The 20,939-nt window shown below is 49.5% G+C and overlaps 5 protein-coding genes across 5 annotated transcripts; 2 read left to right on the top strand and 3 right to left on the bottom strand.

Annotated features, from left to right (window-relative positions):
- Positions 1-119: 119 nt before the first annotated feature.
- F5B22DRAFT_587194 (spermine synthase) lies at positions 120-2,547 on the bottom strand. The gene is made up of 4 exons (XM_047973588.1): positions 2,018-2,547; positions 1,581-1,873; positions 1,188-1,425; positions 120-714 (listed from the first exon to the last, which is right to left on the bottom strand). Exons 1-4 carry the CDS (start codon positions 2,025-2,027, stop codon positions 437-439), a joined length of 819 nt encoding a protein of 272 aa, XP_047836060.1. The 5' UTR covers positions 2,028-2,547; the 3' UTR covers positions 120-436.
- A 6,510-nt stretch (positions 2,548-9,057) lies between these two features.
- F5B22DRAFT_173139 (SCP2 sterol-binding domain-containing protein) lies at positions 9,058-10,319 on the bottom strand. The gene is made up of 5 exons (XM_047969347.1): positions 10,151-10,319; positions 9,832-10,060; positions 9,661-9,709; positions 9,364-9,564; positions 9,058-9,298 (listed from the first exon to the last, which is right to left on the bottom strand). Exons 2-5 carry the CDS (start codon positions 9,973-9,975, stop codon positions 9,135-9,137), a joined length of 558 nt encoding a protein of 185 aa, XP_047836059.1. The 5' UTR covers positions 9,976-10,060; positions 10,151-10,319; the 3' UTR covers positions 9,058-9,134.
- Positions 10,320-12,717: 2,398 nt separating this feature from the next.
- Positions 12,718-14,762, top strand: F5B22DRAFT_655801 (fungal-specific transcription factor domain-containing protein; the record flags this gene model as incomplete). Its single annotated transcript, XM_047979912.1, has 5 exons — positions 12,718-12,760; positions 12,823-13,164; positions 13,237-13,511; positions 13,563-13,787; positions 13,842-14,762. 5 exons carry the CDS (start codon positions 12,718-12,720, stop codon positions 14,442-14,444), a joined length of 1,488 nt encoding a protein of 495 aa, XP_047836058.1. The 3' UTR covers positions 14,445-14,762.
- On the bottom strand, positions 14,542-15,699 carry F5B22DRAFT_641834 (putative nitrilase; the record flags this gene model as incomplete). Its single annotated transcript, XM_047978041.1, has 4 exons — positions 14,542-14,763; positions 14,829-15,021; positions 15,085-15,480; positions 15,551-15,699. 4 exons carry the CDS (start codon positions 15,697-15,699, stop codon positions 14,542-14,544), a joined length of 960 nt encoding a protein of 319 aa, XP_047836057.1.
- Positions 15,700-17,910: 2,211 nt separating this feature from the next.
- Positions 17,911-20,445, top strand: F5B22DRAFT_587148 (amino acid/polyamine transporter I). The gene is made up of 8 exons (XM_047973587.1): positions 17,911-18,230; positions 18,295-18,364; positions 18,418-18,835; positions 18,895-19,092; positions 19,254-19,298; positions 19,365-19,659; positions 19,719-19,764; positions 19,821-20,445. The coding sequence occupies exons 1-8, from the start codon at positions 18,228-18,230 to the stop codon at positions 19,925-19,927; spliced, it is 1,182 nt and encodes a 393-aa protein (XP_047836056.1). The 5' UTR covers positions 17,911-18,227; the 3' UTR covers positions 19,928-20,445.
- The last annotated feature ends 494 nt before the right edge of the window (positions 20,446-20,939 follow it).

Raw genomic sequence — 20,939 nt, 5'->3', positions numbered from 1 at the left:
ATGAAAAAAAAAAAAAAAAAAAAAAAGAGGGGGAGAAAGGTGATGATGATGATGATAATGGAGACGAAGGAGAAGGAGAAAAGGGAGATGATGAGATGAGGTAGAAGGGGCGGAAAGGCAAAAAAAGCGAATAGTGGTGTAATATAAGACTCTATGAAGGAGAGCTAGTTGTATTTCATCCCCTCCCTTCCAGTATATCGTTGTTTCTTCTAGTATATACCAATCAATACCTACCTACAATACGCATGCATGCACATAATCAGTCACCTTAACCAGACTAAGTCAACTACCAGTAAGTAAAGCATACGTTCCAATTCTCCTATCAAAATCTTGGCTCAAAAGAAAAGCTCTAATTATTTATTTTTCCCTTTCTTTCTTAATTCATTCATAATCCCATCCTCTTTTCTCCTAATAAATGCCCCCATTCCCATGCCATTTATTGCAGCGCCTTCTTCGCAAACGTAGGCAAGACGAAGCTTGCCCTGTGGATATCCGCATTATAGTATCGACAGAGTTTGTCCTCCTCCTCTTTGCTCCACGAGCGCAGCGGCTCGCGCACGTTCCGCCCGGCTTCCTTGCAGCACACCATGAATCCGATTTGGCCCGAGGGATACGTCGGGATGGTCGTGTACGCGTACTCCGCGACGGCGAAGACTTCACCGCAGTCTTTCTTGAGCTTCGTGATGAGAGGGAGGTGGAGCCATTGGTTCTCGGCTGTGAAAGGAGAATACGTTAGTTGAAATTTCTATTTTCTGGTTGGAAAATAACGTGGGGGGCGGTTATATCGCTGCGAAGGACGGGGACAATACGATTAATATCGTATCGCATAAATAAGAAGAGAAAGAGTGATGGAGTTGGGCATGTATAGAAGAAAAGGGAGGGGGGTAAAAGAAGGAAAAAGGGGGTGGGGGAGGTTTTTTTCAAAAGGGCAAGACCGTAGTTTTCCTCCTTCGTCGGGCGGACTAGCCAGGATTCAAAAAAAATAGAGGCAGAAAAAAAAGGGTAAAAATAAGGAGGACGGAAAAAGGTGGTATGTATAGAGGCGGAAAGGGAGGACCTGTTTTCTAGTTTCAGCTGTCGAGACACCACTAAATAACAACTTTTCTGTATTTTTACCATCTTCCCCCCTTTCACACCTCTTGTGAAACAACTTTTTTTTCTTTTTTTTATAAAGGGAAACTTACAACCTTGTGTAGTGATGACGCCACCAGGACGCAGGGCGTCGTGCAGGAGCTGGAAGTACGACTTTTGGAAGAGGGACTCGGCGGGTCCGTCCGGGTCCGACGAGTCGGTGATGATGACGTCGAAGGCGTTCTTGTACTCGTCGAGGAACTTGAAGCCGTCGCCGACGTGGACTTTCACCTTGGGGTGGTTGAAGCCTTCGGACATGCCGGGGAGGTATTCCTTGGAGAGACGAATGACGGCCTAATTTATTAATGAAAGAAAGTGAGTGAGTGAGTTCCCTTTTGTTATGATAATTTCATAATCATAGTCCTTACTCATCATATACACGATGCGATGAGTGACGATTGAATCGAGGAGGAACGATAGGAAGGAAGTCTTAGAAGAACAGAACTCACCTCGTCGATATCGCAAAGAATAGCCTCCTCAACGCACTCATGCTTGACAACCTCACGGAGCACACCACCATCACCACCACCGATGACGAGGACCTTCTTGGGGTCGGGGTGGGAGTTCATGGCGAGATGAGTGATCATCTCCTGATAGGAGAACTCGTCACGCTCGGTGCACTGGATGACGTTGTCTAGGACCAGGACGGTGCCGTAGTCGGTGGACTTGAAGATCAAGACGTCTTGGTACTTGCTCTTCTCGTGATGCAGGACCTTTTCGACCTTGAGGGTCATGGCCTGGCCTAACAATTCCTTTTCATCAGACGACTCCCTCTCTTCCCATGATAATTAAGAACTATGGAGGAGGAGGAGGGTGTTGGATCCCAGCAGTCATATGCCCCTTCGATTCATGATGGGGGGATGGGTTGCCTATCGTGTCAACTCACCAGGCCACATATGGGAGATTTCCCTGAACCAGCCATCTATTCAAATTTCAATGTTAGTATATTCAAGCTTGGAAGCAAGTAACTATGATGCTATCACTCGTCTTCGATAGCAGCAGAGGTAAGTAGGAGATAGCTAGTGACGAAAAACAGGCAGATGGTATCCAGCAACAATATGGAATGGGGATCCTTCAACAATTCACAAGATGGGAAATATGCAGAGATATAAGAGCAGAAAGACGAGGTGCATATCCATAACCTCGAATCCATGATAGCAATTGAACGGACAACCGTCTTCACAAATAAAGATAAACCACCAAGGTGGCATGTGATGGGATGGGATGGTACATGACTGCCCTGGCCTCAATATGACGTGGGGTAAAAAGAGTCCCCCGCCAGCCAGCCAGTTCAATGAGGGGCAAATCGAACGAAAACGATAACGATAGCAAGCAAGAAAAAAAAAACACACGACACAACACAACACAACAACAATGACATGACATGACATACCCTTGATGGTCTCGTGCGTAATCTCAGACGACATATTGATGGTCAACGGGGCGTTGTAGCGCGTAGTATACCGACGACGACGACACACAGCAAGCTGTCTAGTGATTGACGATGAGATGGGGGGGAGTAGTAGTGTAGGAAGAAGACAGCGTCTGGACAGCACCATTAATATCATGAAGATTAGAATACCTATTTTTTTTTTTCTCTTCTCAGCCCACCCACTACGCGACGGGAGAGGGGGAGGGGCAACCATTAGTGCCTACCTCATGTACGTACCCTACCTACTTAGTTAAGGTTACTTTTAACTGGCAGGCACTACCTGCCTACCTAATCAAAATCGACGATGGAAAATTTTTAGACAAGATTTCAAAGGTGGGTAACAACCTTTGAAATTCAGCCCGCCACAGCAGGTAATAGTAACAGCAGGCTGCATCTACCTAAGGCGCCTAAGACAGGAAGGGGAGTCACAAGTAGAGTAGGCAGTAAATCCAGTAACCAGATCCAGGCAGTAACAGGGACCAGCTCATGAAGCTGCGCGTGCCCAATCATGCATCGTCTGCCCAACCAATTAATCAATCTCCATCGTACAGTAGTAGTTATGACTTCTCACAAAGCTTCAAATACTGTGTTATGTTCCAATGGGCAAAGCGTCGTACGCATATTATTGTTTCCACGAACAACATCGTGCCCATGGCAGACAGGCTATAATGAATAAACAACGCAAAATTCCCATCAATGATGAGAGTAGACAGATCCTACCAACACCCACCCCAGTTTTCAATGCAAAAACAACAAAACGCCCCTGCCGAAAATCATTCCTGTCTTTATGCTCAGGTAGTAGTAATAGTAGTAGTAGTAGTAGTAGTAGTAGTAGTAGGAGCCCCCCCCGCTCGACAGAATGAATTGGGATGAATGCCCTGTCCTTGTACAAATACAGAATACGCGGGAGAAAAAAAAAATCATCTCCCCATATAAACATCCACTCACTCAGTGCACTGACTTTTAATCCCCTCACTCACTCATCCACAATTCCCTGGACAAAAATATGCGAGTCTATCACTTCTTGTTGGCAGCTTTGTTAGCCTCCAACACATCTGCCAGCTGAACTGCGAGATCCGCCGTCTTTACTTGCAAGACCCACGTCTCGAGGCCCGAGCCACTGTCGTTGGCAGTCGCAAAGTTGACCGTCTTGGCCTTGGGCTTGTAGTCCATGTCGGGGAGCACCGCCTTGTTCAGCGCGATGTGGCCTCGGGGCTCGGCGCGGAGCAGCATGCGCACGGCCCCCGTCGACTTGTTCTTGAGCACCCGGAGAGGCCCCACGCCCTGCGTCGACCACGGCGACTTCTTCTCCTCGTCCTCGTCCCCCTTTGGCACCGGCACGTATTTGATGGCCTTGGCCCGCACCTCGTGGACAATCGCCTCGTCCTCCTCGCCCGGCCCACCCTCGGTGAGTGAGATCTGTTCATGGGGCGCCTCTTCCCCGTCCTCCTGCTGCGCCTGAGGCTCGGGTGTCCCGTTCACGGGTGTCGTCCCCATGCTGGACGGTGCCGGAAACGGCGAATCTGCACGCTGATTAGTTTTTTCGGTGCTTTGGCCCGCGACGCAGAAATGGCCTGAGAATCGGCTTACTGGCACGTGTAGATCCATCACCGCTGGGTTGTAGGTGGCTGGACGCGTTCATCAGTCCTGCTGGCTTCGGGAACAACGGCCCCTGGCTATTATTCTGGCCACCCGTGGACTGCCCAAAAGTGAAGCTCGCGGACCCGTTCGGCTTGGCCAGGTTTCCAAATATGCCACCGCCCTGGGAAGACGGCGCTGTCGCTTGGGGCGTCGATGACGACTGTTGACCCAAGCCGAACGTGAAACTGGCCGATGGCGTGCTTGCAGTCGTGTTTCCTCCAAACAGCGGCGCCGAGGGCTGCGAATTAGATTGTGATGTCGCAAAGGGGTTGTTGATTGTTTGCTTTTCGCCACCTGCAGAGAAGGTAAAGCCCGAGGCCGGCGAGCTCTGACCAAACGTGAAGGTACTACTTGCACTGGGCGCCGGACTTCCAAACTGGAATCCAACCTGTTTTGAGTTCGGCTGGGAGCTTGAAGCGCCGAACGAGACAGCCGGGCTGGCCGTAGAACCGGCGCCAAATGTCATTGATGTGGATTGTGTGTTTGGTTGAGACCCAAAGCTGAATATCGAGTTGTTCGCCGTTGTCGAACTGTTGCCAAGATTGCCCGAGGCAGACTGGGAAGGTTCTGCTGAAGGCTTTGCCCCAAACAAACTTGGAGAGGCTGCTGGCTTGGCAGGTTCTTCTGGTGCTTTGGTTCCGAATAAGCTTGAAGAAACCGCCGGCTTAGCACGCTCCTCTTGTGGTTTGGCTCCGAATAATGTTGCAGAGGATGTAGCTGGAGCAGAGGCCGCTGGCGTACCAAAAATCGATGGGGTGGCTGTTGACGGTGCAAGAGGCTTATTTGGTAGAACTGATCCCGCCTTTTCCTTGTTGCTATCAATTGCTACTTGTGGCTTTTCACTGCTGGAAGTCTGCTCTGTCGAAGGTTGCGTCTTCGGCTGATCAAAGATGGATTTAGTACCGTTGGAGGTGGCACCATTTGTCTTCTCGGCGCCGAACAGTGGGTTGGAGCCACGACTGAAGAGGCTCGTTGATCCTTCTACCTTAGGTTCAGCTGCGCTTTTTGCACTCTTTGCAATGAATGCCTGGTCGAAAATGCTCGGCGTCTTGTTCTCAGTGCTGGGAGCACTGGAAGCATCTTTGTTATCCTTCTGATCTTTCTGGTCGCTCTCCTTTTTCTCATCCTTCGGAGCTCCAAAAAGTGGATTTGAGCCACGACTGAAGAGACTAGTTGATCCTTCCACTTTGGGCTCAGCTGCGCTTTTCGCACTCTTCTCAATAAATGACTTATCGAAAATGCTTGGTGTCTTTTCTTTGACAGCGGGGGTAGCGGCAGCAGGCTTGGCTACAGAAGGCTTGGCGTCCGCTGTGCTGCCAAATAGTTTGGTTTCGGAGGGAGTAGAGGCACTTGTGGCAGGCTTGTCAAAGATGCTGACAGCTTGCTTCTTAGTAGCGGTATCTTCTTGAGAGGTCTGTTCCTCGCTTCCAAATACTCGCTTGGCTGCCGGTTTAGTAGCAGTTGAGCCAAAGATGCTAGTAGATGTTGGAGTCTCATCGCCTCCAAATGACCTTTTGGCTGTTGGTGTAGGAGTGACACCAAATAAACCAGTAGATGTAGCAGCTTCATTGCCGCTAGATGATGGTTTGGCAGCCGAATTAGTAGGAGTAACACCAAAGAGACCAGAAGAACCAGCAGTAGGCTTCTGTGAAGAGAAAATAGAAGGTGATTCCGATGATTGGGGTTTTGTGGTTGAAGCCGAGAACAAACTTGGCTGACTACTAGTTGCAAAGATGGAGGCCGGTTTCTTAGACTCTGACGAACCAGTCTCCGCATTAGATTCAATGTCTTTAGTGGCTGGTTTTGACACATCAGGTGTAGCTTGCCCAAATGATATTGGGGTGGTTGCAGGGTTAAAGGTGAAATCGCCTGGTTTTTTAGCTGGTGTTATTGAGCTTTCTTTCTTTTCATTCAAACCAGAGTCCGCCCGAACAGGTTGGCCATTAGCACCCATTTGGACTCGCCCAAATAAGCCACCCTTCGCAGGCGGGTCAACAGGTTTGGACAGATCGCTAAAAACATTGGTAGTGTTGGCAGTCTTGTTGCTGGCGCCAAAGAGCGAGCCGTTTTGTACAGGGGGAGTACTTGTACCGGTGCTAACAGCAGCACTCGCACCCTGTTCTTCAGAATCCTGCTCAGGTTCAGAGTCTGTCTCATTTCCGTCCGCATCTTCTTGCTCGTCCTCACTGCTGCCAGTGGAGCTTCCTGATAAGTAGCTGAAGATGTTTCCGGTATTGGCAGTTGGTGTTGCCCCGTTCTGGGGACCCGCAAGCACCGAGCCAGCAGGGGTACCGGTATTGTTTGTCTTTGCAGGACTAGCAAACAGGCTACCGCTTGATGGCGCGAATGGGTTCCCCTTCGTGGCGAATTTCCATTCCTTCGTATCGTTTGACTTCAAGATACCAAAGACTGCTGAGGACTGAGAAGCAGCCTGTTTCGAGGGAGTAGCTCCGCCGTTCTGTGTCTTATTGAGAATGCTGGCAAATAATGACGTTGCCGAAGAAGGGGTGGATTTCTGCTGTTTGTTGGGTTTGTTCTCATCCAACTCCTCTGTCTCTTCTGCTTTGCGCTTACTCTTGAAGGGTGCAAGCTTCGCGTGATTGGGGTTCTCAGCTTCTTGGGCAAGGTTGCGACGCTTATTTTGGTTGGTGGTTGAAGTCGTTAAGGCATTTCTCTCGGACGTGAACTCTCCTTCCGCTTTTCGTTTTGTTGACTTCGCAGGGCTTGCTCTCGCAGTCCCTTCATCTCCTCCCTCTGCGGACAGACCCTGAGCTGCTCTCCATTTGTTCAACACTTCATTGGACGGTTTACAGCTCTTAAACTCGTAGAGACCATAACGCAACATTATTAGACTGCGGCTCTTTTCATATTCCTTGGCGAAATTTAGAATATTCAGCTTCCAGTCTTTCTTGGTGAAGATTTCATCGGCAGCATATTTGAGTCTGCGCAAATCGAGAATGCAAAAGAACTGGCGACGCTGAAGCTCGTCAAAGTGTGGCGGGCATTTGTGAGCGAGGAATTGATCAGCATATATAGAGCCAGTGCGAGTTGGGTCATCTGGGATTGCCTTCGCCAGAGCTTGACCAGTAAGATCGGGGTCAGGATCGGGTATTTTCAACTTGAAATGTTCCGAGGAACCAGCGTTAGACATGCCAGCAGACACGCTCTTCCGTGGAGCAAACTTGCGCACGCCGGCATTTGGGCGGGTTGCTTCGGCAGGAAGATCTGGGGCAAACTCGGTAGTGCGCTGCGAACGCGGGGTGGAGGTACGGAAGAGGTCGCGCGCGATGGTCGATGCCTTTGTAGATTTAGATGACGGATTAGGGGAGCGGACAGGTGATGGTCTGCTGGTAGGGACGAGGGAAGATCGGAACTTGCTCGCGGAGCTGGAACGAAAAGGTGACGAGCCCAGTTGGCCTGGGGGTGGGCGCGGCTTATAGGGGGTGCTATTGAAATTCATTGTGAACTAGATTAAGGTGAGGTTGATGGAAACGGTAGCCGTATAGGCGATGGTATTCTAGTCGCGGGTTATGTGTGCGTGAGCGTGAAAGGGATGAAGCGATGATGCGACGATGGTGGGCGCGTCGGGGTTAGAATGGCGACGGCCAAGTATATGGTTGGAGGAGTCAAGGGAGGGACAGAATGGGATGAAAACAACGGAAGTTTACAGGCTGGAAGAATGCCCGAAAGGCACACTTCGAGTAGAGACAAATAGTCGACAGATGAAGGAGACTCAGAGGATATAGTGCACGCGTTGTCAGATGAGTCGGAGAGTCTCGATGGACTAGGGCAAAGACAATCAATCGACAGCTTCGCTAGGTTGCTTGCTGCCAACTTCGATGGATGGCGGATAGATGGACGGGCAGTATTTTTTAGGCCGTCATCAAAGGGAAGAAAAGCGTGACGGGGATCAGCTTGGGTACCCGTCGGGTGGGTCCAAGTTTGCTCCAAGAGGAGAGAACAGCTGTCAGAATCTACTCAACATGGCACTGCCAGCTGGTCAGGTACTCCGATACCTCCAATGGCAGTGGAGAATCGACGCCAGGGATGAGGCTCAATGACGCGTGGGGAAGTCTTCAAAACAAAGAGACCAAGGCGAACGAAGGCACGTCTTTTCAAGCCTTGCTCTAATTGCTCGTGGTCTGCCTAGCGTATTCACCTGGTTAGGTAATCCATATGTACATAGATACCTCTACCTATCACATCTATCTACACATACTTACAAAGCACGTGATGGATGCCTGTCTCCTATCTGCAGAACTGCGTCTTTGACGACCACTTCAGAATCCCATGTTTTTGAATTGAAGGAAAATCCGGTATGTGTATGTGGTGAAAATGGATCCCAAGCCATAAGCATGCGAAAAGCGAAAGGCATTATGTTATCGGGCGGCCGTAGAGCTGGACTGTAGTCGGGGACTGATACTTTGCATCGTGCTAGCCTCACCTACTTGGGTAGATTCAGCTCTCTCTTTGGCTAGAATTACTATCTACTACATAAACCACCTTTCGTGTCCAGTTATGCTTCCATACTGGCGATAGCAAAGATATAGAAGCGTGTGTGTCTCATTGAATAGGTAAATAATTATAGCTCTTTTCCAACATCATGGGGCGCCAAGACATCGTAGCGTGCGTGAGGTGCAGCGGCCCCCAGCCAACGATTAGTCAGTTACCATACAAAACCAATGAAGCCGGTTGGAGGGCTTCCATCGTTCAAATGGTTATTACCCTGACGATGATGCATCACAATGTTGTTGCCCAGGGGCGATTGGTCAACTAGGAAGACAGCTACAAGAGAAAACGTGGTATCATGTATACAGCATATGACTAAGTAAATTATACACAGCACAGATTGGTAGAGTTCTGCCAACCGGGCCCATTTCTATCCATTTCGCCCCGGGGAATTTGAACAATGGAAACCTTCCATGCATGTCTATAGCTTGGCCTTGGTCTGAGCCTTCTTCAGTACGGGGTCGAGCTTGGTGGCCTTCATCACGTCGCCCTTGATCTTCAGCTTCCCAGACATGAACAATCGTTGAGCATTGGCCTTTCCAGCAACGAGTTTACCGAAGTCGTCGTCTGAAAGCGCAAGCGTCACTACAGGTTGCAGATGGGTTAGCCTGAGCGCATATCATCTGTCGAAAAACACAGGACAGTCTCACCGTCAGGCTTCTCTCCCGTGCCAGTGCCCACAGCACCCTTCTGCTTTAGGTCGATATGCCAGCTCTCTGTCTCACCAGCCTTGTTCTTCAGTGTGAAGGCATAGAGGCCGCTGCCTTTCTTGATGGCATCTTTTCGGTCGGCTTCGCTGGCGGTGAGGGCGCTGTTGATGGCATCGAAGGCTGCCGAGGCGGGGAACTTGGCTGTCGTCGTCGCGTTAGTCCTCAGTCGATGCGCTGCGCTGTCCCGCACCGCGCCGCTTCGCTTTTGGGCTGGGGGATTTCAGGATGGAAACTCACGATTGGCGAAACCCATTTTGACAAAGGTGACAGAGGTGTTTGTAGATAGCTGTAGCGCAGGTTAATTTATGGGGTACGGTAAGTTGGAAGAGATCCGGGGATGTGTTCGTCAGTGCGAAAGGAGGTCTGGGGGTTCTTGTATGTTGGTATGATGTTGGTATTATGACCCACGACTAGGTTGTTCGGCTCGAGGTGTCCAAGCTTCGAAGGGATGACGCTCGCGCACATGTGAATTGAACCTCGGCCATTACCCAAAGCGTTCACGTGTAGTGGACCAAGCACCAATGCGCGAAGACTTAGCGCTCCAGTTGCCATGGCCAGCGCTTTGTTAAGTATCTGTCACTGGCTGTCAGTGCTATGGCGTTGGGATTGATCGCAAGCTAGGCTAGTTTCAGCGGTACTAGCCGTTCCACACAAATTAGAGCCAAATCTAAGTACCGCTGATGCTGTCTCTCATACCTAATGCAGTCATGTGCTCAAGTTTACATACAAAGTAAGTAGATGCTGTGGTATGGCCAATCCGGTGCCGTAGATAGGTAGTATGCAGCTGAGAGTATTCAGCCAAGTCACAAATTGCTACAATACTATGTGTTTCCTGTTGCAAGCTCCTTGTGACCTGATTGTGACGTGTACTATGTAATCTGGTAGGTGAGATAGAAGGTGATCCGGGTGAGGTTGCGTAAGCCAAGACTATTCAACATGTTATCAGCCAAGCGGTGTTTTCTCCGTACTTATGTCGTGTTAATCACGGTGCCTTATCTCTTACAGGTATTTAGCCCATATGCTGTGTTCGGTAGGTAAGTGTCCTTGGATATTATTAGATGGGTGTCTTCCCGTCTCTCGGAGTTTAGGAGTTGATAGACAATCGACCCTGCATGTACCCAGCATAGTAGTTGATGTCGATAATGGGGCCCGTCCCGAGTCAATTCCCGTATGATTTCTCCAAGACCGGTAGATGATCGGTTCACATGTAAGTGGGCGGGGAGCGGAGAGCAGGCACCTACCTATATCGATGTCTCACACCTTGTCTGCACCTTGTCTGCACCTTTTCAGACACCTTACCTCCAACGTGTAATCATCATCTACAACCTAACCTGGCCACTGCTCTGCAGTTACCGTCGCATGCTAGGAGGCACGGAGTTTGATCTCCCGACCACTACCTGACCAGAATGACGAAGAATAGATAGATGGTTGGCACAACGGCATTCGAGTGGAATGTCAGTAAGCGAATGTTATCGCCGCTTACTTCCGACCAGACCGACTGCTCTTCTAGGGAAACGCTCTCACTGCACATGCACACACACCACCATTTACCATCTCCTCGGATTTGTTCATCGTGGTTCGAGTTTTGATTACAATCAGAGCATTTTCAAAAATTCTAGGCTCTAGAATACCACCTACCTTCTTCACATCTATGACCTGGCTCTGTGTTGCTGCCCAAGCGTTGGTAAGTCAGCTCAGCACACCACTACCACACTACTACCATTCATCATTTCCCCCATCATTTTCTTGATCGTTTTATTCCTTCGGTGTCTTTTTCAAATCCCAGGCTTGTTCAAGTCTCAATTTGGGTTACTTCCACTCCCGCCACGGCGGTTTTCCTTCGTCAAGAGATTCCTGCGAAATAGTCCGAGAATAGTCATATGTTGCGATGAGCAATCGAATAACTACAAAGTATGTCGGAGATACGGCATTACCCCACCATCAATCACTCTCTACCTACCTACCTCATACCCAGATCACGTAGGTACAAATGGAATGTGGTACCTAGCCGATGCGTTCGATGGCGTTCGATTACATCGATGCGTTCGTTTGTGCGCTCGGGATGCTCACGGCTTACTGCTGCGGTTCGCTTGACCACCATCCTTAAGTGGTTACTCTCGCCCAGGTCTGACGCAACAAGATTAAACGAAATCCCTGGGGAATGGCTTGGTTGGTCGTCAGCAAACCAGTGATATTTCGAGGACATGCTGCAAGTTACAGCTACACACATACAGGTCAACCGTCAGCTAGCCAGCCAGCCAGCCACCTTTGGTTACATACGAGTCAGCCCGTCCATTCCATTCACCATTCACCATTTACCATCTATCTGTATATACCTGACTGGTTGGTATGTCGTTGCCGAGATACCGCCTGTGCCATCATACACGCCGGTTGTGACAGGGCTCGGCAACCCATTCGCGTTGGCCGGTGTATATGTGCCAATATGTGCTGTGTGTACCCATATGTGATGCTTATAGGTCTGGTTCATGTCTGCTCAGTAGGTATGCTATATACTAGGTCGCCTATATGATCTATGATCCTAGGATATACCTTCTTACCTAGATACCTAAGCGCGCGCCGTGTTCCTTGTGCTCTGTCTCTCTCACACGACCGTCGGTGTGCCAGAATATGAACTAACCTAGATGGTATGAGTTACGCCCCAAGACCATCAACCCCCCATGTCCCATGTTCCCAACTGCAACAAGCTCCCATTTCTTTTTTTTCCGTTCCCTTTGGGGTCTACATGTACTCTAGGAGTCTAGGTAGGGCGCGGTCTTTCGGGATTTGGTCGCTCGCGCGCCATGCCAACAAATCAAAAAGGCCACCATGTTGACCCTTGTCATTGGCTGGGGAAAATGCACACCTCCTCTTTTCTTGAGTGACGCTGTTCGCCCCATCGTTCCTCTTTACATCGATTTGATGAACAGAAGCCGGACATGGTAAGCAGCAGCACATAGCTCCCATTGCTTCCATTGCCCCTTTGGTCGATAAATCCACAAGCCCGTCGCGATGAATGAGTCCCATCGTGGCAGTTTCTAGAACTGGTTAAACATCATCCATCAAGAGTCCCCCCGTCCTCACATCCTTATTGTATTATTAGCGCGCCCCTCCTCGAATAACTGCTGCGATTCCGCCGCCGGTGGGGTCTTCCGTTCAGCCTCGTCATCCCCATATTCAACCAAATACTTACTCAGAATGCAAGGCTCAAGGCTATAGTGCTAGCCCTGCGACTGATTATATCCTAAGCTTACGCCGCCACGCCGACTGTACTGTAGTATTTATTATTGAAGAATCATGGAAACCGTAAGACGAACACAGGGCTGCTGGACTTGCAAGAGTAAGTAAGCAAGCTGTTCTGATTATAAAGTAGACCCACTCACCGTCATGTGTTCTCAAAAGGACGGAAAATAGGCTGTGATCGTGGATATCCAGCCTGTAACAACTGCCTTCGAACGGGCAGAGAATGTCTGGGCTACGGGATCCGTCTCGCCTGGCCGGATCAGCCGGACGGCCGACGTAGAGGAAGTCGAATTCCAGACCAAGCACTTCACAGCAGTCCACACATCCCTCTCGACTATGGGAAACAGTTCCTGAATATGACTTATGATGACCTCATGCATAGCGGGAAGGGGCTGATGGTGCTCAACGAACTTTTACTTCTGCGCAGTCAACCGCGACCGATCAGGAGCATCCCGCTGCTGCCGAAAATTCATGAAAGAGAGTCGCATCTTCTGAGCTATTGTATGAACACACTTCAAACAATCCTACCCCGCCCTCCCCCCATCATTTGCATCGCTCTAATCTGCTCTGTAGACCATGATAAACTTTCACGAATGATTTCGACCATCAACGTCAATAATGGATTCCGAGATGATTTAATCCCCATGGCTCTCTCTAGCGACGGAAAAGCATCTCACGGTCTTCGGAACGCCATATTGGCCGTTTCCGCTTTCCACTTATGGGGGCCTGAGCATGCCTTCTCTTACAAAGCTGAAGCGATCAGGTCGTTGTCGTCCTCGCTGTCAACAGAATCATTCGGTACTACGGAAACGCAGCTGGCGACGTCGATGATGCTTTGTGTGTACAATGTAGGATCTCACCTTGTAACAACCTAGTCTCCATAGGCTGACCGTTGAAAGGTGTTTGATGAAACTGAAGGTAACTGGAGCCTGCATTTATATGGGGCTCAGAAAATCCTTCATCAGCTGGCTAGTATACATGGTGGACATCTAGCCTACAGATTTCTCTACACTTGGTTCTTATACCACGAAGTTCTTGGTGGCTTCAGCCAACCTCTCAAACAGTGGCCTAACGGCCCTGCATCCCTCCGTCTTCTGCGAGACACTCGTTTTGACACCTCGATGGTACAGCGACAAAGGCCCCTACTCAAGAAATTCTGAAACTAACCGCTTTTACAGATTATTGGTTCTTTAGGATGCTCCGTTGAAGTCATGGAGATCATCAGCTGCGTGAATATGTGGCGCGCCATGGAACTTCAAGGCTATGATGTGGCAATGCCGGGTCAAGAAAAGCCCAACAAGGCGACTGAATACAAAGCACTGGAGAACAGAATATTCGTATTAACCCAGAGGTTGGATCCAAGACATGAGGAACACCTATCACGACACGATCGCATCAGGACTCTAGCTACAGCCGAGCTCTACCGGATTGCCACATATCTCTATCTTCATAGAATTGGCAGTACTGAAACGTCTCAGGACACTAAATCACTATACATACATCAAGCCTTGCAGATCCTCGGTAGTCTGGAAGTCTGCACAAGTCCGTGGCCCTTGTTTGTCATCGCCTGCGAGACCGAAAACGACGACCAGCGAATCAGCATACTACGAACCCTAGACCGCATGGATGTGGAAAGACATATTGGAAACGTCTTCGTTTTGAGACATATCATCGAATCATTCTGGAAACAGCAAGATCTCCAGGCAGACTCGGGTAAAGCTGGAACCCTAAAGTGGTGGGATACCATTGATCTGAACCTAAGCGCACCCTGGTTCATCTAAAGGGATGGTTGGGAACCGTAAACATAGGCAACACCGTTCACACGGCCACCTGTAATTACGGTCTTGCTTTCTTTTCCTTGAGCAACACATAGCCAGCTCATTTCTTCATCTCTGTCACATGTTTGTCCACTGTTGGGTTTACCAGAAGACTCAGCAAGTCTGGTCGGGCATAATGCCCAACCACGTCGATGAACGCCTTCGGGTAATCAATGTCGCGCAGGTTCACATCGGCAGTCAAGATTCCCTCCTCGCCATCACCTATTGGTGAACACAAAGGCTTCCCATCAGGTCCGAATATCATTGAGAAACCACCGCCAGGCTAATAATAATATTGCGACATTAGCCTCGATTTTTTGGACGGTGGCGAGAGGGGGAAAATCTTACAGTTTTGGTAACAGGGTTACCAACGAGATTGGTTTTCTCCAGGCTCTTCTCTGTGAGGATTTGCGACGCGACCAAAACGAAGCACTGGCCTTCGATTGCCATGAACTGCGACGCTCGGTAGCTCGCCTCTCCAGTCTCGTGGTAGAGCCAAGCAATCTTCTTGGGATCTGGCATCTCAAATTCCGGCGGCCAACTGCCGAGCCCGATTAGTTTTGTCATCGGCATAAAATATGACGCGAAGAGAACGAGGTCTTACCTCGCCACGTGGATCTGTACTCCCTGCGAGTACTCATAGTATCGAAGCAGTGGCTGTAGGTGCTCCCAGCAATTCAATGCTCCGATCTTGCCGAATTGCGACGGTACTACGCACTTGAGGGATTCGGCCTGTCCCTCCCCCCAAATCGTACGCTCTATATGGGTTGGCTTGATCTTGCGACGATGATGGACAATCTCCCCTTCGGGCGAGATGAACGATTGTGCCATGTACAGACTTGCCCCGTCCCTTTCACTATATCCGAGGACCACAAACATCCCTGCTTCCTTGACAGCAGCCTGGATACGCCTCATCTGGGGTGAATCCCGCGCCATAGAATTGGCCATATAGTCATGAATGATGTGCGTATTCTCAATGACACTGGAGGTCCACATGGACCTAGACGAGAGACAAAAGTCGGCGTTAGCTTGCAGACACCGAGGTGATAACCCCGTTCCCTCTCACTCACCATGGATAACCCGGAATCCAGACTTCGGGGAACCCAAGGACCTGTACCCCGGTTGTACTAGCATCCTTAATCAGTGATATAGTCTTATCGACACTTCCATCGAGGTCAAGCCAGACGGGCTCTGCTTGGACTGCTCCGACGCGAACCATTGTGGTCGAGTTGGTGGGATGTGATATCATAGGGTATGATAGAGTATAAGCGAGATAGTGTTGGATCTGCTTCAGATGCAACCCTCACAAAAGCCCCGAGGGGGGGTTCTCATGTCCACAACTATATATACTCATAACACCAAGGGGCTCGGTGTGTCTCGATGCGGGGTTTTCCCACGAGCAAGATGAGCGGTCGAATGTTTTTGGCTCATCCTATTTCTAATGTGATTCATATCTACCTAGGTAGCCTACTCCTACTTAGCTTAGCCAGCCATAGAATTCAATCCATGTATTGGTGTGTGTGCGCCGCATCCCCGCGTCCATCCCATCCGTCCCCGCAAATGCAAATGCACAATGCAAACCCCATTTTATGGGCAAGCCGTGTCGTATCACATTGAACCCGGGGTAGCTTCGTGTCTCTCCCTCTCCCTCCCTCTCTCGTGGTACCGGGCTTTGTCGTGAACGAGTCACTTACATAAAATCGTTCGATTCCAGAGCTATCAGGATTAGGCATAGCCATGCCTTCCCCCGGGCCCTAAATGTCCCAAAATGGGATAAACGAAGGACCTTGCGATCGCAGAGTCTTTCCCTTTTTTTTTTTTTTTTCTCTCTCTCGCTTTTACTTTTCAAGCTTGACAAAGCAAAGGGATATGGTTTATCCTAGTTCGCATGAACAATAGCAAATCCCTAGATTTCTCCTCACGTCTGTGGTCTGGTATTGCTCGGCACTCGGTCTCTATGCTTAATTATCTATGTAAGGTATGTATGTATGTATGTAATTGCCGGGACAAGGCCAGGCCGGGGTTTGAATGCTTTTTTTTTTTTTTTTTTTTTTTTTTTTTTTTTTTGGCACGTTGTCTTAATACAACGTTGTTTTGGTTGCCCTCCAACTTGCCCTTCTCAAGTCCACTGGTTTCGTATAATCTTCATTTCAATTCGTTCTCTCGTTCTTTGATGCAGTGCAACGTCGCCGCACATATACAGTACGTCAGCCAGCCTGTAGCTGCAGAAGCGAGAGGGAGAGGGAGATCGAGACAAGCACGTCCTCGTGCAGGTTTGGTCAATTGGACCAATGGTCTCTGCGGCCTTATCTCGAGCAAACCATACAACCATACTTAAGTAGATCTTTGAGGCGGGGCCGAATCCTGTGATGAGAACGTGTTAGATCATGCAGTCATTACTCTATGCATTTGATTGGGTCAAGCTGTCGGAAGTGATGGTGCGGCAGCAACGGCAACGCGTAACAGGATGTTGGTAAGACTTGTGCTATTGTCCCTTACAGTACTCTGTACATCTACTTTTTGTATCGCGCCCCTTGTCTCACTTGTTCATGTATGTATGTTGTATGTTGCATAATTCTATGCACCAGGTCATGCCCCGCGATCCCTCTTTGCACTAGAACGGGCCTGGATCGTTTGCTACATACACTACTGGAATGCACGTCACACATGGAAGTGTATAGTCAGTGGGGAATGTGATAGGTATATCAAATGGAAGCCGGAAAGGCATTTCGTTTTGTTTTGTTTCGTTCTGTTTGTCCATCCGATTATACGAAAAAGAAAGCAAAGAGGCGGTGAAATTGAGCAGGATTCTGAACAGGACATGGATCGAACTTAAGGTAGGCTATCGCTACTTAGCTGTGCTTAGGTAGATAACCAGCGCTGTAGTGGTGACCCGTCCCCTCTGAGTCCCTCCGAGGTAGCATGAATATCTTATTCGCAGAGTCTCAGACAGTCAGCGCGATTGTACTGTGTGTGAGCAGCAATTGTACAACCTGCCGGACGACATGACATGATAAACAAGGGCCAAGCCAAGACGTCGTCAGATGGGGCTGTCAATCGTGGTTGGCTGGATGCTCCAGATAATCGGTGAGGTAGATAAATCAATCCACCTGTATCCCAGGTAGGTAAGTAGTTATATGCAGACTATTGATCGACATTTCGGGATACCTAGTGATGAGCCTCCCTCCGATAAGACCAACTGCATACGGAATTTGGATTTCGACCTCTTTTAAAGGATCATCTGTCCCTTGAACTCCCTCTTTCAGCAGGCATTATTAATAACCCATGGTAGGTAGGTGGCACCGTGGTCAGCCCAAGCTTCTTCATTCATTCGACGCCGAATTACTGCGTTTGGCCAATATGGTGTCGCTAAGAAGATCATCGTCGGCCGGTACGGCAGGCGAAGGCCGTCTGCGACCTCGGCTATCGCGGTTGACGATGGTCGCATTGACATTTGCGATCCTCAAGTTAGTCACACATAACGTCACTGATAAACTTCGATGATTCTTGCTCCCCGTGATACTAATCGGCTTTGTTTGTCTCAGCACTTGGATTGCTCTCGCTGGCTCGATTGGCCTCGTACTTCCCTCAGGCGGCTCCGTTTCCTTCCTGTATGGTTTCATCTTCTGCGTTTTGTGCAATTTCGCACTGGCAGCTAGTCTCGGGGAGCTTGCCGCTATATGGCCGACGGCGGGAGGGCAGTATCACTTTGTATACGCTCTGTGTACAGAGAAATGGAGGAAATCCATGGTACGGTCTCATCATATCAACTTGACGTTTTAGGTCCGTGGGGTGACTAATGTTTGCTCCTTAGAGCTTTTGGGTCGGATGGACCAACATTGCCGGCTGGCTCACGCTGGTGACAACGGAGGGGTTCTTCTGTGGTGAGAGTGGTGCCAGAAAGTTTCCCATGTTAGTTGGCTGATGATAAATGCAGCGCAGTTTATACAAGCAGCAGCCGTCATCGCATCAGGAGGAACATATCAGATCAAGCAGTGGGCGACGTATCTCATTTTCCTTGCCGTCCTCACCTTCACGACTGGGGCGAATATCTGGGGAAATAGGATCCTAGGCCGTTGGAATGATGCCGCTCTATACTGGTCCTTACTAGCTGTCGTTGTCATTAGCATCGTCCTCTTGGCAACGTCAGACAAGAACGACGCCCGCTTCGTATTCACGAGTTTTCAGAATGAGACAGGCTGGTCGGATGGGTTGGCTTGGATCTTGGGATTGCTACAATCCGCGCTGTCTCTTATCGGATTCGACGCCGTCCTCCACATGACGGAAGAGATGCCCAACCCAGCAATTGATGCCCCCCGAGCAATGATCTATGCCATAGCCGTGGGCGGGGTGACGTGAGTTTAGGCGCGGACGGGATGGACGTATGATGTTGGCACAGCTAACTCGGCATTAGCGGAACTGCCTTCATCCTGGCCATCCTCTTCTGCATCACGGATCCCGAGACCGTGCTGAGTACGGCGACGAACATGCCAATTGCCGAGCTCATCTTTCAGGCGACTGGTAGCCGTGCTGGTGCGACGGTGTTAACGCTTGCGCTCGCGGTTTGCTTTGTTAATGGTACCAATGGGTGCATTACAAGCACTAGCAGACTGTGAGTGGTCCCAAGCGTCGATTTATTTTCGATCTATTGGCTTTCAAGAGAATTGATGAAGGTTCCCTTTCGACAACAATTATCGGTCAGGGAGCTTCCCACGACCCGGTGTCATAGTAACTGGTGTTAGAGGTGGGAATAACTAACCCTGATGGTTGCAGATTGTACGCAATGGCTAGAGATAAAGGGGTTGTGTACCACAGCTAGTAAGTCAGCCATCGATCGCTCTCAGACAGTTATTATACCCGTGCTAATACTGACCTCTCGCCTAGTTTCGCACATATCACACCTGGTCTCGATGTGCCAGTTCGAACAATAATGCTCACATTCGTGTTCAATGCGCTCTTCGGACTACTCTACCTGGGGCCGTCGGTCGCGTTTGGTGCCTATGTCTCCAGCTGCACAATCTTCCTCAACGTGTCCTACGTATTCCCCGTAGTGGTATTGCTAATCCGCGGCCGCGGCGTCCTCAAACAGTGGCAGTCGGAGCATACATATTTCGCACTCGGTAAAGGTGGCTGGGTTATTAACTGGGTCGCATCTATCTTCGTCATTGTTACGTCTGTCGTAGGTTTATTCTATACACTGATATCGGCATACGCGAGGTACTCACTCTTGATGTATAGTTCTTTACATTCCCCGGGACGCTTCCTGTGTCAAGCAATAATATGAGTAAAGGCCCTTCCTCCCGAGGTGACATAAGAAGCGTCATTTGCTAATCTGAACAGATTATGTTACTGCCGTGATAGGTATCTTCCTTGTTCTGATCGGAGGCTATTGGATTGCGTACGGCAAGACATTCGAAGGACCGGTGAGCAGCCATGAAAACTATTGATGTCTTGGTCGCACGCACTAACGATGGTATCAATTATAGAAATTTGACGTGATTATGGGCCATTCCTATATGGATGAAGCTGCACCCATCCCGGGGAATGATGGCTCTTCTATGGGCTCTGGCGAGAAAGCTCATAAAGCCGTGTAACAACGGCGCCGAGAGAAACTTTTTCTTACTACACCATCCCGCTAGATTCGGTCATCGTGCCTCCCTCCGCTGGTGCTTGGGCTGCCTTCTCCAACGCCAGCTCTAGTACACCAATCCTACACGGAAAGTTCTTGTTTAGATTATCATGTTGTTTTGATTGGCGTTCATACCGGAAAACACGATGCTGTGGGATCTCGCGGCCCCTTTAATTCATTCAGACTGGAGGTAATCACAGGAAGCGATGGAGTCAACTTGAAAGAATCCTTTCGCTCATCGCTTAAATATCTCGTTCTCAAATACGATAGGTAGGGGTAGATTGTATTGCGCTCATAGAATAATAGAGAAATATCTAATTTATTTTTTTATCTATATCTCGGGTTCCTCGCCGATACCGACTCTGCTCTTCACTAGAAGCTTAATTAAGCCGATTGTGGCCGGTACCTAGATACGAACATGTTCGGTCCAGATCGGAAAGGAATCCGATGGGAAGGAGATTAAGATGTGGCTGAGGATTGAAAGATGCACCGCCACAACAGGAAACCCGAACAACCCCGAGATCCGTAACAAGCCGGCCTGCTTTTCAAGTTAATCAGCGAAACCCAGTAGATTTTTGGCCGTAGTAACGCAGCGGTAGCGCGACAGGCTGTTCCCGGCGACAAAACCCCGTCACGGTTGACTCAATCTAAACTGTATTTCTAAGCAGAAGCGAGGTGTGGGTGGGCGTTGCCGGCAGCGGCTTGTCGAATCGCTCCTAGCGCCCCACGCGCCGCATCGACGAGACCGGCCATGAAAATCTCGAAGCTAGGGAAAATAAATTCGAGAGTAAATCTTCGGTGCTGTCTACTGTTGTCTACTGCTATCTGCG

This window comes from Xylaria bambusicola (genome assembly GCF_022495145.1).
Source record: "Xylaria bambusicola strain CBS 139988 unplaced genomic scaffold F5B22scaffold_2, whole genome shotgun sequence".
NCBI classification, from domain to species: Eukaryota; Fungi; Ascomycota; class Sordariomycetes; order Xylariales; family Xylariaceae; genus Xylaria; species Xylaria bambusicola.
The sequence above is the reverse complement of the archived record's forward strand: the minus strand, read 5'-3'. Positions and strand labels throughout refer to the sequence as shown.

Bases quoted from the DNA above. Each gene is read 5' to 3' on its own strand.
- F5B22DRAFT_587194 (XM_047973588.1), bottom strand. The intron at 1,426-1,580 runs GTGAGTTCTGTT...TTAATAAATTAG, and splicing joins TTCTTTGCGATATCGACGAG to GCCGTCATTCGTCTCTCCAA. The intron at 715-1,187 runs GTTGTAAGTTTC...CTCCTTTCACAG, and splicing joins TGGCGTCATCACTACACAAG to CCGAGAACCAATGGCTCCAC.
- F5B22DRAFT_587148 (XM_047973587.1), top strand. The intron at 18,836-18,894 runs GTGAGTTTAGGC...ACTCGGCATTAG, and splicing joins ATAGCCGTGGGCGGGGTGAC to CGGAACTGCCTTCATCCTGG. The intron at 19,093-19,253 runs GTGAGTGGTCCC...TGATGGTTGCAG, and splicing joins ATTACAAGCACTAGCAGACT to ATTGTACGCAATGGCTAGAG.
- F5B22DRAFT_173139 (XM_047969347.1), bottom strand. From the start codon at position 9,975: ATGGCAACTGGAGCGCTAAGTCTTCGCGCATTGGTGCTTGGTCCACTA. The intron at 9,710-9,831 runs GTGGGTCATAAT...CCTGCGCTACAG, and splicing joins TCGAGCCGAACAACCTAGTC to CTATCTACAAACACCTCTGT. The intron at 9,565-9,660 runs GTGAGTTTCCAT...CGACGACGACAG, and splicing joins CAAAATGGGTTTCGCCAATC to CCAAGTTCCCCGCCTCGGCA.